The 14,350-nt window shown below is 46.5% G+C and overlaps 1 protein-coding gene across 1 annotated transcript; it reads right to left on the bottom strand.

The window, feature by feature from the left end:
• Positions 1-2,564: 2,564 nt before the first annotated feature.
• On the bottom strand, positions 2,565-5,561 carry LOC101784093 (uncharacterized protein DDB_G0271670). The gene is made up of 2 exons (XM_012844164.2): positions 5,126-5,561; positions 2,565-3,539 (listed from the first exon to the last, which is right to left on the bottom strand). Exons 1-2 carry the CDS (start codon positions 5,333-5,335, stop codon positions 2,973-2,975), a joined length of 777 nt encoding a protein of 258 aa, XP_012699618.1. The 5' UTR covers positions 5,336-5,561; the 3' UTR covers positions 2,565-2,972.
• Positions 5,562-14,350: the final 8,789 nt, after the last annotated feature.

The raw sequence follows: 14,350 nt of genomic DNA, 5'->3' as shown, positions 1-14,350 counted from the left end.
TGGATGAGAGGCAAATCGATGGGATGGCAGCGAGCAATCCACGATGACGACGATGGGAAACATCCGCAGGCTAACGACCGCCATCACAACGACCAAGGGCCTCTAGCCTTGTAGCCCATGGAGCGGAAAGACGACCTTGAAGAAAACGACTGTGACCTTGTGGGGAAGGTAGTGGGGGAGAGCAACCTTGGGGCCACCCGGGCACCCCTGGACAACGGATCCGAAGACCGGCGGCCTGAACCTACCCCTACCGCCGGAGGAAGAGCGAGGATGCAGTGTGAAGGAGCGACCTTGTGCCACGCCAGCCATCGAAAATAGCGAATCCGGTGACTCCACCTTGCGAGCTACAACAACACCGTCAATCCCCCGCCTCTTGCCCATCCTCCAAGCTCTAGGCGTCGTTCCCAGTGTGGCGGTAGCATCAGGAGCAGGGTTCGCCCTTGCCGGCCCAACCGGAGGCCACAGCAAGTCACAGGAGACAAGCTGCCTCGGGCTCGGGGAAGATGGTGGCCAGCGGATCCGAAGGAAGAGCTGGGGGGAAGCGACCTTGCGCCACGTCGGCCACCGGGAAGAACATCCGGCGGCTAGGGGACTGCCACCACACCCGGATGGCAAGGCCCCCGACCCGGGACGCGCGGATCAGTACCCCAGACAACAGATTCGGTGACCGAGCCGGCCAGAGGGAGACCGGCGGCGATTGGCGACGGGCAAGCCGACGGAGGTGACATAGGGTTTGCCGGGGGAGAAGAGGCCGCCGCCGACGCAGCCCAGTGGGCGCCTGCGACAGCGGCAATGGCCGGACGGGTGGAGCGGGTGGGGGCCAGCGGCCCACGGCCACCGCGCGCTGCCCGCCGAAGCTCCTCTTATGGCGACCATGGCGGCTCCGGCGAACAGGGGGCCAACCCCGACGAAGTAGGCAAATCCGGCGAGGGGCGTGGCAAATTTGGCAGCCGGGAGGACGGACCAGCCTTCGGCGCCGGCGGCGACCTCTACCAGTGGAGGGAGACACAACCGTGTTGGGGCTGCATGAGGAGAGAAGGGGAGGTGGACCTCGCCGCCGCACAGGCTTCCGACGGCTAGCTCTGGCGGCAGCCTGGCTGGGAGAGATGGGGGCTTGGTGGCGGCGGCGGCGAGGTACCGCCCGTGTCCAACCTCCGTTCAGGTTCCCTAAACAAACAGTTCTATTTTTTTTTACTTGGTTACTTGTTTAGCTGTACTTTGCTGGGATGGCAGATGCCTCTCAAAAGCATACCTCTTTTGTTTGATGCGTTTGTTGCCTTGTTCGTAAGGTTTCAGACTTGTCTGTAGTTTCACCGCCTTGTCATGTGTTGTGGACTTGTCTCCTTCCAGCCAGCCTTTTTCTTTTTTTTTTAGTTATAGGTGAGGAGAAAGCTCTACAAACATGCTACTAATTCAGTGCCTCTTCTTTTCTAGGTTCCAAGTTGGATAATGCTTCAACACCCTGATTAAATGGTATCTTGCATAAGAAAAGAAAGAGAAAGAACAAACATGCGTGCTCCTCCTAGAACTTGCCGAAAACAAAGTAGGTGTAAAGCATAATCCACTTTGCAAGTTGCTGCTTTGTTTCATACGAGTCCCTAATTGAAAAGGCCCTGTCCCACCATTATATTACTCCACAGTAGACACTAAAGCCAATGCAACCAAGCATGTGTTCAAGAATAAAGAATCAGCACAAGAGCTAGATTTTAAGTGTCGATAACCACAAGAGTAATGTAAACAATAACGTACTGTCCCCGTTTTGAACAAGGATAGTACAGTACTAGTTTGTATAATACAAGACAAACATTCCAGTTCCACTGACGAGAGCATAGCACACCAGCACAGTTGCTGCACGTGAACCAGCTGCAGCCTGCAACCTGATCTCACTCCCTGCCTCCTCCCCATATCTTCTTTTTTTTTTTTGGAAAAACTCTCCCCATATCTTCTTACAGAATACAATGCTACAATAAAAAAACAAAATATACATATACATATGTATATACACATATATATAATTATATCTGATCTTTTAAAAAAGAAAATAAAAGTATATCTGTGAAGAATCTAATAAGCAAGCATATGTTTCTCTCCCCTCATCACAATCACAAGTGAGGAATTTTGGTTGGCAGAACATGCATGGCATGACAGGTGCAGGCAGGGCCGGCGTCAGATACGGATGAGCACAAGCTAGCTAGGACCGGAGGGGAGTAGTCGAGTAGAGCTCTAGCCTGGCCGAGCTGAGGTAGCAGCAGAGCAACCAGCAATGCAGCAGCAGGCCCGGCCAGGCCAGGCGCATCGTCTGTATTCTACTACACATGCACTCGCTTCCAAGCCGCACACCAAAAGAATATGGCACCGCCAGAAAACAAAGCAGCCCGGCCCACCAGTGGTTGGTAAACTTGTACACCATGCTGGATCATACACATTCATAAATGCTGGTATGGTCTGATGTACAAGCTACCAAAGCAAGGGCATATATATAATCCACATGAGATAATCCATGCCTGGAAAATGCCAATGCTAATGCCCAATGCCAAACAAACAAAGCTCAGGCACAAAATTGGTTATTCTTGAAGCTGAGAGGGTAAATGAAGAACAGAGCAAATGAAGAAGAGGGGTTAGTCTCTCTCCACCTTGTTAGAATTTCAGAAGCAGAGGTGAAAGGGAAAAAAACAGTGACATCCAGGGAAAATACAGTAGCGAAAAATGAAAAGAAGGAAAAAAAAAAGAACTCAGGAAAAGATTGTTCTCTGCTCCCATACATTGGCAATTGGCGTACAATGTAGCAGGAATCAATGGCAAAGATTGGATTTGGGGACCTCTCTGCAAGAAAAACTAGTCTTATCGAAGATCTACCAAGGCCTAAGCAACAGAGCTTGCACGACTGCGAAGAGGTCCCCCTACAATTAGCGAACTACGGCGCCGGGGCGGTTGCGCCGGCGGCGGCGATGAGCTGGCTGGCCCCATCGACCTCAGGCGTAGCCGTTGCGGCTGAGGTGGAGGAGGCCGGAGCTGCCGCACTTGGGGCACACGTCGGCGCGCTTGGGCACCATGAAGTACATGAAGCAGGCGCGGCACCCGGCCGCCACGAGCACGTGCCCGGCGCCGAGGCCGCCGCCATTGTCGCCGGAGCCGGACTCGTCGGTGGGGGAGAAGGACGAGAGCGTGGACGAGACGGCCGAGCCCCGGCTGCTGCCCGTGCTGCTGGAGCTGCTGCTCGTGGTGCTGCTGCTCTCAGCCTCGTCCTCGTCATCCTCGCCGTCCTCTTCTTCCTCGTCCTCATCCTCGTCCTCTTCCTCCTCGTCGTCGTTGTCGTAGCCGCTGTCGTTGCCGGCGACGGCGCCCCGCCACGCGCCGGCGACGTCCACGCCCACGGACGACACGGAGGTGTAGCCGGACGACGGGGTGGACGCGCGGCGGGTGCGCCGGGACGCCGACGACGTCGAGCGCGGCGTCGGCGAGGAGAAGGCCGACGTCGTGCGCGGGTCCACCGTCGTGCGGGTGCCGTCCTCCCAGTTGATGTAGTACACTTGCCCCGTCTGCACAAATCAGCTCAGATATACACATATATACATCACAAATCTGCTAAAAAAATGCAAGAATGTACAGGACTCCTAGCACTTGGATTACAAGAATATGCAAGTACACATTTGGGCAGCCTGCAAGAGCAATTAATGCTGCAGCCACAGCCTAAGTGAAAACTTAGTGATGCACACAAAGTACTACAGGGGATTGAGCAGATGACCAAAACTCTGGATCAAATGCCATTAGTATCATCTTTGTTATGTTCTGTTTGTCTGCATATAACACACGAACTAGTGGCATTGTGGGGGGCAGGGCACTATGCAGGTATCGGGGAACAGATTGCAGCATGGCAGCCGGGAAGGGCTGGAAAGGAGGTGAACACCACCACACATGCCTTCACGAACATCTTCTTTCTCTGGGATGGAAAGGAGCTTTTCAGCAAAAGCTTGCCGATGTAAGAACTTTTTGCCTATGATGATGTTAAAAAGATGCTTTCTTTCATTGATTCTCTGAATTTCTGAGGGGAGAATCAGATGCAAACAATGCAACTTGGCTTCAGGATGAAAGTAAACGCGGGGGGAACATCTTGAGTTGCGTATTACAGGCCTTTTCAGCTAATAATTATGTTGTGTGCTTGCTTGTTCAGAAATAAGTGGGTCAGAAGGCAAAGGCATGGGCTCCAACGCAAAGATTTCTCTGGCGAGGAAGCACTGGTGCGCAGGTGATTAAGCTCGGTGATTACGGCCAGGACCAACAGCAGAGCACTGTGGTCCAGAAGAAATCCGCGGCCAAATCTGGAGTTCCAGATAGAGACAGATTAAAAAGGACCGGATACGCAGGGGAGTGTCAGGATTGAGAAGACAAACAGATCTGAACTTGGCCTTAATTAGTTCCCTACGGTATGAAATTGGACAAGCAGATGGAACAAGAAGAGCGCATTCATGTCCATGAGAGGCTTTGCAATCAACGCTGAAAGCTCCAATCTTTCTGGGCTCGACCCAGAACCAAAGACAAGTTATTCTTTCTTTCTTTCTTTCTTTCCGAAGAACTGAAACGAAATAGGAAGGAGATCAAATTAAAGAACCGCCAAGGCGTGCAGTGCCTGCCTGGCTGGAATATCCGCGCGACTAATCAAGAACAAGGAGAAGGAAATAATCCGGAATCTCTGGTCAAACAATCCGTCACCAAAAAACAAACACAGGGAAGGAAACCGAAGAACAAGGAGGAAGAAGCTGATCTGAGCCGGGGGCGCGCAAGGCAAGAATCCAAGAACAAGGGAACAAAAGAGGGGGGACAGGCCGGCGGGAGCGAGTTAATGAAGGAAATCTTATCCCCATCCGACCGGCCCTGCTCGCCACTTTCGCCATTAATGAGGGAATGATTGATCCATCCATTCCGGTTCCAGCAACGCGCCGCCGGGCGTCCGCACCTACCTCGGAGACCGTTGGCCATTTATGGCCAAATGATTGGGAAACCCGCGCGCGCCACCGAGGAGCTAGCCTCGGTGGCCATGGCGGCCGACCCACCCCGGCCCGTCGCCCGTGACCGCGAGGATGGAGGAGGAGAAGCCGATAGATACGATAGATAGGCAGCGACATACCCGGATGTCGAGGCACTGCTCCCAGTGAAAGGGCAGCGCGACGTCGGAGTTGAGCTCGACGGTGACGCCCTCGCTGTCGTCGCCGCCCTCGCCGCCCCGGCGCCTGCCGCTGCCTCCCCGGCGCCGGCCGCTCCCGCCGCCACCGCCGCCGTTGAGGGAGCAGTGGCGCAGCGAGGAGGCGATCATCTCGATGTTGGGGGCAGTAGTCATCAAGGCCAGGGGGGTGGGGCGCCCCGGCCGGCCTGGCAGGTGTGGGTGGGAGTGGGAGGAAGAAGTGCGCGAGAGGTATGAGAGAGCGGGGGGAGGGGGCGAAGGGAAAAGGAGGCTGCTTTTCGCTGCGGTGGTGTTGTGGGTGCGAGTGGGGGCAGCGCGACGCTGTTGCCGCTATGCGGGCTGCGCCTCCTTGTAGAGCGAGTCCCGCGGCAGCGGGAGGGGAGGGAGGGGGGAGGCTGGGTGGGCTGCAGCCGCCCACTGTTATATACTGCGAGGCCATGTGTAATCCTTGGCTCATTTCTTGATGAGGTATCTTTGGTCGATTTCTTCTTTTGTTCCTCCTAGCCTTGTCACGGGTTGTTTTATTTTGGCAGTGTTATGGGCTTTGGAGGTTCAAGCATTGGTGGCTTGGCTGTATTTGGGTTGATACATGCTCTTCTGTCGTTAAACTGTGCTAACGGTTTATTTACACTAGTCTATCAACCCATATTTTTCCCATGGGCTAATATTTTTAAAATATTGTATTTCAAAATTATTTACAAATTAAACTCCTAGCTAATAATAAAAAATTTACCTACTACTCTCTCATTTTTTCAATACTTCAATGTAATACTTATATAAATGTGTACTTATCTTTGTTTAGATATGATTGATTTTTAATTTGTAATTACTTTATACATGTTTTCAACCACATTCATGAAAAGAAATTTCATTTTATCTCGCACCTCCATACATTACGTTTAGCATAAAAATCACATCACTTCTTTTTTAAGTTATACTTTATAATGATATGCATGAGTAAATTGGATGAAGATTATGGGGATAATTAGATTATTTTTATAATGGCAGAGCTCGGTAATTTAGATATAGGTTTAGAGTTTATTTTAGAATATTTTCATAATGATACTGGTGGGTAACTTTTTACAAAATATTATAGACCAATGCCTATGATTATTAGAGTTTACAGGATTGATGTTTGATGTGTTCTGAATTTTGTGACAATTTATAAGATTTGTCTTTCTTTTTTATTGTGTCTTGTGAGAACTAATGTGAAGTCTTCAATGGAAAAAAAGGCCACATTGCTCCAAAACTATCACCTTGAGCTACCTCTCATTTGTTAAATATTTGAACACAATACTTATATAGATATATACTTATTATCTTCATCCGATTGTGATAGATTTTAGTTAGTAATTAGTCTATAATGTTTCCATCCATATTTATAATCTTTAACTTTTCACTTTGCATCGCAAGCATGCGCTTAAATTTATTTAATGGATCTTAAATTTGAGCTATAATTTTAGCATTGAAATCTATATTCTCATCACTTTCTCCAAATCTTTCTAAATGGTAACACATACGCATCATGCGTATGTACATAATTATTATATCATATACCAATAGTGTAAGAAATAGACGATTCATAATATATTTTTAAGTAAGGTGATTTGGATTCAAATTTAAGGTTACCTCATGTTGTATTTAATATTGGCATATGTGATTAATATGGATGCAAATTTAAGGGGGTACTTTAAGTTATTTTTTAAGTATTACTAGTGCGCAATTTAGTTGCAAATTTAGGGGGTTATTTTCAATTATTTTTATAATGGCAGAACTGGGTAATTTTGATAAATATTAGGGGTTACTTTAGTTTATTTTATATAATAGTAGAGGTGGGTAATTTAGATATAGATTTATTTTAGACTATTTTCATAATAGCATAGGTGGATAATTTTTTTAGAAAACATAATAGATCCAATGCCTACGATGATTTGAGTTACCTATTGATAGCTAGATATTTTGCTTTTTTTAAGAATTTCTAGAATTTTTCTCTTTTTTTAGAGTGTCCATCTAAGATCATAGGTGACTTCACCTGGAGGTTTCAAAAGAACCTCCAATTAATAATAGTAAGATGCATGGTATGAGATTGTGAGAATATAAAATCTACGGGGCCAAATAAGGTCATATGTTAACATGAAGCCATAAACTATACATTTTTTTCATTGAACATTAATATTTTTGAAATTATTATAACTTCTCACCATGATTTTCAACTAACGAATGAATTGACTCTGGTCTAAAAAAAGGCTATTTATACTTACAGGAAAGGTATAGTTATCGCCTGAGCAAAATAGGCCCGGCCCGAGCCCAACAGGTAAGCCCAGGCCAACACTCATTTAGGGCCGGACGTGGCGCTGATTTTCGCGGCCCAAAAAAGTAGGTGGGCCCGAGCCCAGCCTGAATAATAAAATGAATTAAATTTACTCTAAAAAATGATGGGCGGCCCAGCCTGAGCCCAAGTCCAGCCCGAATCAGGCCCAATTTTGTTGGGCTGTTGGAGTTAATGGGCGGAGATTTTGGGCCCCAAAGAAACTGGGCTTTTTGCTGGCTTGGCTCAAGCCTAACGGGCTAAGCCCAGGCTGGCACTCATTTAGGGCCGGGTATGGCACTGATTTTCACAGCCCGAAAAAATAGGTGGGCCTGAGCCCGTCCTGAATAATTAAATGAATTAAATTTACACTATAAAATGATGGGTGGCCCAGCCTGAGCCCGAGTCCAGCCCAAATTAGGCCAGATTTTGTTGGCCCGTTGGAGTTAATGGGCGGAGATTTTTGACCTGAAAGAAACTGAGCTTTTTGCCGGCTTGGCCCAAGCGTGGTCCGGCCCGAGATTTGCTCAGTCTAGTGGTCGACTGAGCATAAAAAGCCTCTGTAACATCGTTTTCAGTCTTTTGAATAGAACTGCTTAGAAAATAAGCAATATTTTCATTGATACTCGAGTTTGTCTAATATACTCTCTAGCACTTGGTCGCCACACAGCTCTTTCCACGCCAAACACAAATGGAAGGGTCACGCGACTCGCATGAGGCCAGCGCATAACATGTTCATATACACACATCAGAAGCATGTTTGGACACACTACTGGCTACCATATAAGCATGGAGTGTGCCATTGTTTCATGATAGCTTAGGCAGCTTCACATCGTTGGCTACTATCTAAGCTTGCAGTGTGCTGATGATTTCCGCTGGCTCCTATTTGCTTTCAAATGTTCATAACAGAGCTTTAGAACTTTCACACCATTAGCTTAATATCTAAAGCCTGCAGTGGTCCGTTGTTTCCATTGGCCTCAACTTGTTTTAAATGTTCATGATAGATTAGGCACCTTCAACATCGTTGGTTGCCATCTAAGCAAAAAGTGTGCAACTAGTTTCTGTTGCCTCCTGCCTTGCTCTAAATCATTCATGATAGCTTTGCTTCCTTCTGTTTACCGCTAGGTGCCATCTAACCATGCCATGTAGTGTGTGCCACTAGTTTCCGTTGCCTCCTACCTTGCTCTTAACGGTTCATGATAGATTAGGCATGCACCTCCATTTGCTGCCACTAGCAACATTCATCGTACTGCTTTCTTCTATTTAGGCGTGTGTAGCTAGTGTGTCATTGGATGATTTACACCTTGCTCGATCTTAAACACTCCTTAGAGCGCCCCATTCATCACACACCATTATATTGGATCGGATGTTGTCTAACAAACAATCATGATATAGTGTGCCACTTGTTTCCGTTGCCTCCACCTTGCTCGTAGACGTTCCTATTATCACATATGACAGCTTAGAAAACGTCTTATCATGACAGCTTGGACATGTACATTCAGTACAATGTGGGGGGGCGTTTGGTTCCCTTTGCTTATTTTAAATAAGCATGTGTCACGTCGAATGTTTAGATACTAATTAGGAGTATTAAACGTAGACTATTTACAAAACCTATTACATAATTAAGTGGAGGCTAAACGACGAGATGAATCTATTAAGCCTAATTAATCCATCATTAGCAAATGTTTACTATAGCAACATATTATCAAATCATGGACTAATTAGGCTTAATAGATTCGTGTCGCTGTTTAGCCTCTATTTATGTAATGGGTTTTGTAAATAATCTACGTTTAATACTTCTAATTAGTATCTAAACATTCGATGTGATGGGTGCTAAAAATAAGCGAGAGTAACCAAACCAGGCTGTAGTGTACTAGTGTGTACCGCTCGTTTCGTTGCCTTCTTCCACCTTTGATGTCAAACGTCCTCTGATTGCGTAGGAAGGATCACATAGTACACACAGCTGGCTGCCATCTAATAAGCATGTAGTCTGCCACAGCCGGTCTCCTAATAACAGTGCAGGCGATTGCATGGAGAGGAGCACACCGCTACGTATGATGTAAACCAGACTATAACCCCGTGCTCCCGCACGGGTTAATTTTTTAAAAAGCTATAGTAATTGAAAATTATTTAAAAATTAGACTCCTAACTAATAATCAAAATTATTTACTTATTACTCTCCCATAAAAATACTTCAACATAATACTGATGTATATTTATCTTTATTCGGTTTTGATTGATTTTTAATTAGTAAACTCTATACACTTTCTCATCCACATTCACACTTTTTTCATTTTGTATCACACCTCTATACATTGTGTTTAGCATAAAAATCAATAATTTTTTATCACTTTCTAACATACATGTATAAATGATCTACATGGCGACAATCATGTGTATATACCTTATTTTGATATTTCTATATTAATAATAACATAAATAGATAATTTAGAATCATATTTTAGTTTACTTCTGAACGTTTGTGTATGATGAACGTAAAGATATTAGATTAAGATTTAGTGTTTACTTTAGGTTATTTTGAATAATGATATATGTGGGTAACTTAGATACAAATTTAGAATTGCATTTTAAGTATGTTTTATAATGGTATGCATGCGCAAATTAGATGAAGATTAGTTTTATAATGGTAGAGCTTGGTAATTTAGATATATGTTTAGGGGTTTACTTTAGAATATTTTCATAATGGTAGTGGTGGGTAACTTTTTAGAAAATAAAATAGACCAATGACTATGATTATTGGAGTTTACAGTATTCGTGTTTAATGTTTCTAATTTTGGTGAGAATTTCTAGGATTTTTTTCTAACATGTCTTGTGATAACTAATGCGGAGTCTCCAATGAAAAAAAAGATCACATTGCTACAAAACTATTACCTTGAGCTACCTCTTATTTATTAAATATTAGAACACAATACTTATATAGATATAAACTTATTATCTTCATTCGATTGTGACAGATTTCATCCACATTTAAAATCTTTTATTTTTCACTTTGTAACGTAGGTATGCGCTTGAATTTGTTTAATGGACCCTCAGTTTGAGCTATAATTTTAACATAGAAATCTATATTCTCATCACTTCCTCTATATCTTCATAATGGTGACACACATCATGCATATATACCTTAATTATTATATCATATACCAATAGTGTAAAGAAATAGACAATTTAGAATCATAATTGGTGTATATTGGGGTATAATTTTTAATAATGGTGACTTGGATTCAAATTTAGTGTTACCTCATGTTATTTTTAATAATGACATACGTGGATAACATAGATACAAATTTAAGGGTTACTTTAATTTATTTTTAAGTATTAGTGTGTGCAATTTAGTTGCAAATTTAGGGGTTATTTTAAATTATTTTTATAATAGCATAAGTGGGTAATTTAGATGAAGATTAGGGGTTAATTTAGTTTATTTTGTATAATGGCAGAGGTAGGTTATTTAAATATAGATTTACGGGTTACTTTAGGCTATTTTCATAATGGTATAGGTGGCTAATCATAATAAATCCAATAGCTACGATGATTTGAGTCTACCGATTGATGGACAGATGTTTTGAATTTTTGTAAGAATTTTCCGTATTTCTTTTTTTTTTAAGAGTGTTCGCCTAAGATCCTAGGTGGTTTCTGGAGGTTTTAAAAGAAGTCTCCAATTAATAATAATAATAATAATAATAATAATAATAATAATAATAATAATAATAATAATAATAATAAGATGGTGTATGCAATTGGACTGGCCAATTGATGTGCCTCTCACCTTGCGCTGAAACATTGCCCTGATAGCCTAGGCTTGGATCATTATGAGGACGACCGGTCAGTCCCATCGGATCTCAACGCAAACCGGCCATCTTTCCCTGCAACTAACTCTGGGCAAATTTTACCGAGAACCGAACCAAACTAACTGAGAACCGAACCGAACTAACCAAGAACCAAAATTTCAGTTCTCTGTTTGATTCTCAGTTCTTAAGAACCGAACTTTGTTCAGTTAAATCAGTTCCTCCCCTCGGTTAACCGAAGTAACCGAAGAACCAGAGGTCCAACTTGCGTCTACTACTTCTGCTTGACCCTGGAGGCCCAATAAGGCCCAGCGAGCGAGTAACCCTAGCCACTACCCACTCGAGTCTCCACGCGCCGCGTCCCGTGTCCTGGCCTTCTTACCCACAACGCCCGCCGCATCCCAACCCACACCGCCGCGGCGCGCGCCTGCCCCGGCGGCCGGTGTGTCCTCCCAGAGTCCCGGCGCCCCCCTGCGTCCTCCCGTGGCGCTGCATCCCCACCCGGCGGCCGGCGCTCCCTCCCAGGACAGTGTCCCAAGTGAGGAGGAGCAAGACGACGTCCCAAGCGAGCTCGAGCACGCCAGCCAGCATGGACCCTAGCGGCGAGCAGTCTTGGAGCAGCGGTGCCTTCCCGTCGCCGGCCTGGCGGTCCTGGTCGTCCTGGCCCTCGCCCTTCTGCCCCTGTCCCTGCCGCTGCGCGCGCTTCATGTGGACGAGGTTGAGCTCCAGCTTCTGCAGGTACCCATGCTTGAACGAGTCCCAGATCTGGAGTGACGGCCATAGATGCATCTTCTTCGATGGTGCGAGAGGGGCCAGTCAGACTGGGGGCGTTGACGGCGCCGGGGCGAGGACGACGGCGAGGAGAAGCGTGAACTAGTTGGTTAGTTAGTTCAGTTCAGAATCGGAACCGAACCGAACGAACCCAAACCGAACTTCGTCGGTACCGATTTTTTGGAAGAACCGATCGGTAACGGGTTTCCTGAGAACCGAACTTCATCAAAAACCGAAAAACCGATTGGTTCGGTTCGGTAGTACCGAACGCCCAGGCCTACCTGCAACGACTGGTGGCTCCTACTCGTCCTCGACCCTCGATCACTCGCGCGCATGTGATTATGTGAACGTCCTAGAAGTTCCAGCAGGCTATTATACTTTTGTCTGTTAGCATACATTGGCATACATTGATCCCATTTTGACCCGTCAAGGGCGGGAGATGTGACGATTGACGTTTGCTTCTAACTTCTAAGAACACGATCAAAGGGCATGGAGACTAGGCCACTAGGTGGCAAAAGCACCAATCACGTATATTGACGTCTCGCCCCCTCTCTCGTATGGTGTGTTTTGGTGTTGCATGCTGTCCCTGCTGGTTGCAGCCGAGCCCGAGCATCCACACTGCCCGGCCTGCACTGAGCCCTGCCGCTGGCAGCTGGCCCCCCTCGTGCGCAGATTCCCCTTCTGCAAACCGAGACGGCTAGCTGAAAGGTTCCCCCGTCTCTCTCACCTCGCTCCATGTATTGTAGCCCTCATCCTCTCTCTGATCTCTACCTGCATGCATGTATATTGTGCTCTGTCTCAACCTATGTACATGTACACATGCATCGTCAGGGCCACTTTATTCCCTTTTCCCCCTCATCGGTCTCCGACGCAAGACCAGAGGCCGGGCGGGAGACCGACGACGAGACGACAACGATGCCGCTCGGCCGTTTCCTTCCTGCACTGCACTAACGCACTGCGCTGCGCCACTTCCCTTTGGTTTCTCCGTCCCTCCCTTGCTACCAACTACTTCTCCTAGAAAAGCAAGCAACGCAATGCCGGCCGGTTAGTTGCCGGATGCCCTAGCTCGATCGCTCGCTCGCCGCCGGCCGGCTGGCGCGCGCGTGCTCTTGCTTGCCCGTCTCGTCGAAATCTTATGGTTGCCTTGCCTAGCAACTATAGCTCCGCGTGCCGTCCTCTCCTTGCGCGCGGGGTCGTTCTCTGCTATGCATGCGAGATTCCGGCATCTTTGCCGTTCTCGCTCTGGGTGGTTTCTAGCAAGCAAGCTAGCTGCTGTCGAATGTCCGTTCCATCGGCGATGGAATTTTGTCGTACAGCTAGCCCTAGGAGGCCGCCTTGGCTACCCGCTAGCTAGGTACATGTGATGACATGACGCGAAAGAGGATCGGAGAGAATTTCATCTGCTGCATGCTGCTGCAGCTTGGACGGTCAAGTTTTTCTCGGGACATCCTCAATGCTCATGGACTCCAGCCTTTTGTTTGAGTTCTAGGGCTTCCAGGTTCCAGCCAGCCCACATGGTAATCGTACATATATATGCGTGTCAATCTACAATGGAAACGGACAAATACTTGAATAGTGTAGAATAGCAGGTCTATTCCTCATGTGCTTTTTGGTGGCCTGCCCAATTCGATTGCCTCTCATGACTTTGTATACAGTAGTAGCATAAATGGTTGTGTCTGGAGAAAAGCACCGGCAGTGGTTATCTCTCAATCGCACTATAGTCCGTACGTCGGAAAATGATGCGGAGTATAGCCAAGACAAAGAAACTTTTGGTTCTACAATAATATCGTCACAACTGCTTACATTTGTTTGGATTGTTTTACACTTGTACTACTTCAAAATTCACAGATAACTGTTCATATGTCGACTTATAATGGGAGGAATAGTACCACTAATGAGAGGAATAATAGTTCATATGTACACTAATTAGCAAGGTGACCCACCACTACTACAGAACAAGCCGCCGATTTTATATGAATTGACGTGATAGAGTATCACCACTGGTTTTGAAGTAGATGGGGTTGTGTGTACTTCGAACCGGCGGTGAAAATAGCTATCAATCGGTGGTGATACTATTACTGTGTCGGATAAAGCCACCAGCCGACGGTGATACTACCTCCTATCCTCCTCTCTCTCTTACCCACATGACCAGGCCTCCTCCCCTGTATCCCGCCACCCTCTCCGTCCTTTTCCTTCCCTCTCTCCACTCGATCTCTCCTCTCCAAGTCCCTGACGATGGGCAGCCAGATCCCCCGGGTCCCCTGCTCCACTGCCCCACCCCTCTCCCCT

This window comes from Setaria italica, chromosome I (genome assembly GCF_000263155.2).
Source record: "Setaria italica strain Yugu1 chromosome I, Setaria_italica_v2.0, whole genome shotgun sequence".
Taxonomy (NCBI): Eukaryota; Viridiplantae; Streptophyta; class Magnoliopsida; order Poales; family Poaceae; genus Setaria; species Setaria italica.
Note: the sequence above shows the minus strand (reverse complement) of the source record. Positions and strands in the feature narration are given on the sequence as shown.

Bases quoted from the DNA above. Each gene is read 5' to 3' on its own strand.
- LOC101784093 (XM_012844164.2), bottom strand. From the start codon at position 5,335: ATGACTACTGCCCCCAACATCGAGATGATCGCCTCCTCGCTGCGCCAC. The intron at 3,540-5,125 runs GTATGTCGCTGC...TGATTTGTGCAG, and splicing joins AGCAGTGCCTCGACATCCGG to ACGGGGCAAGTGTACTACAT.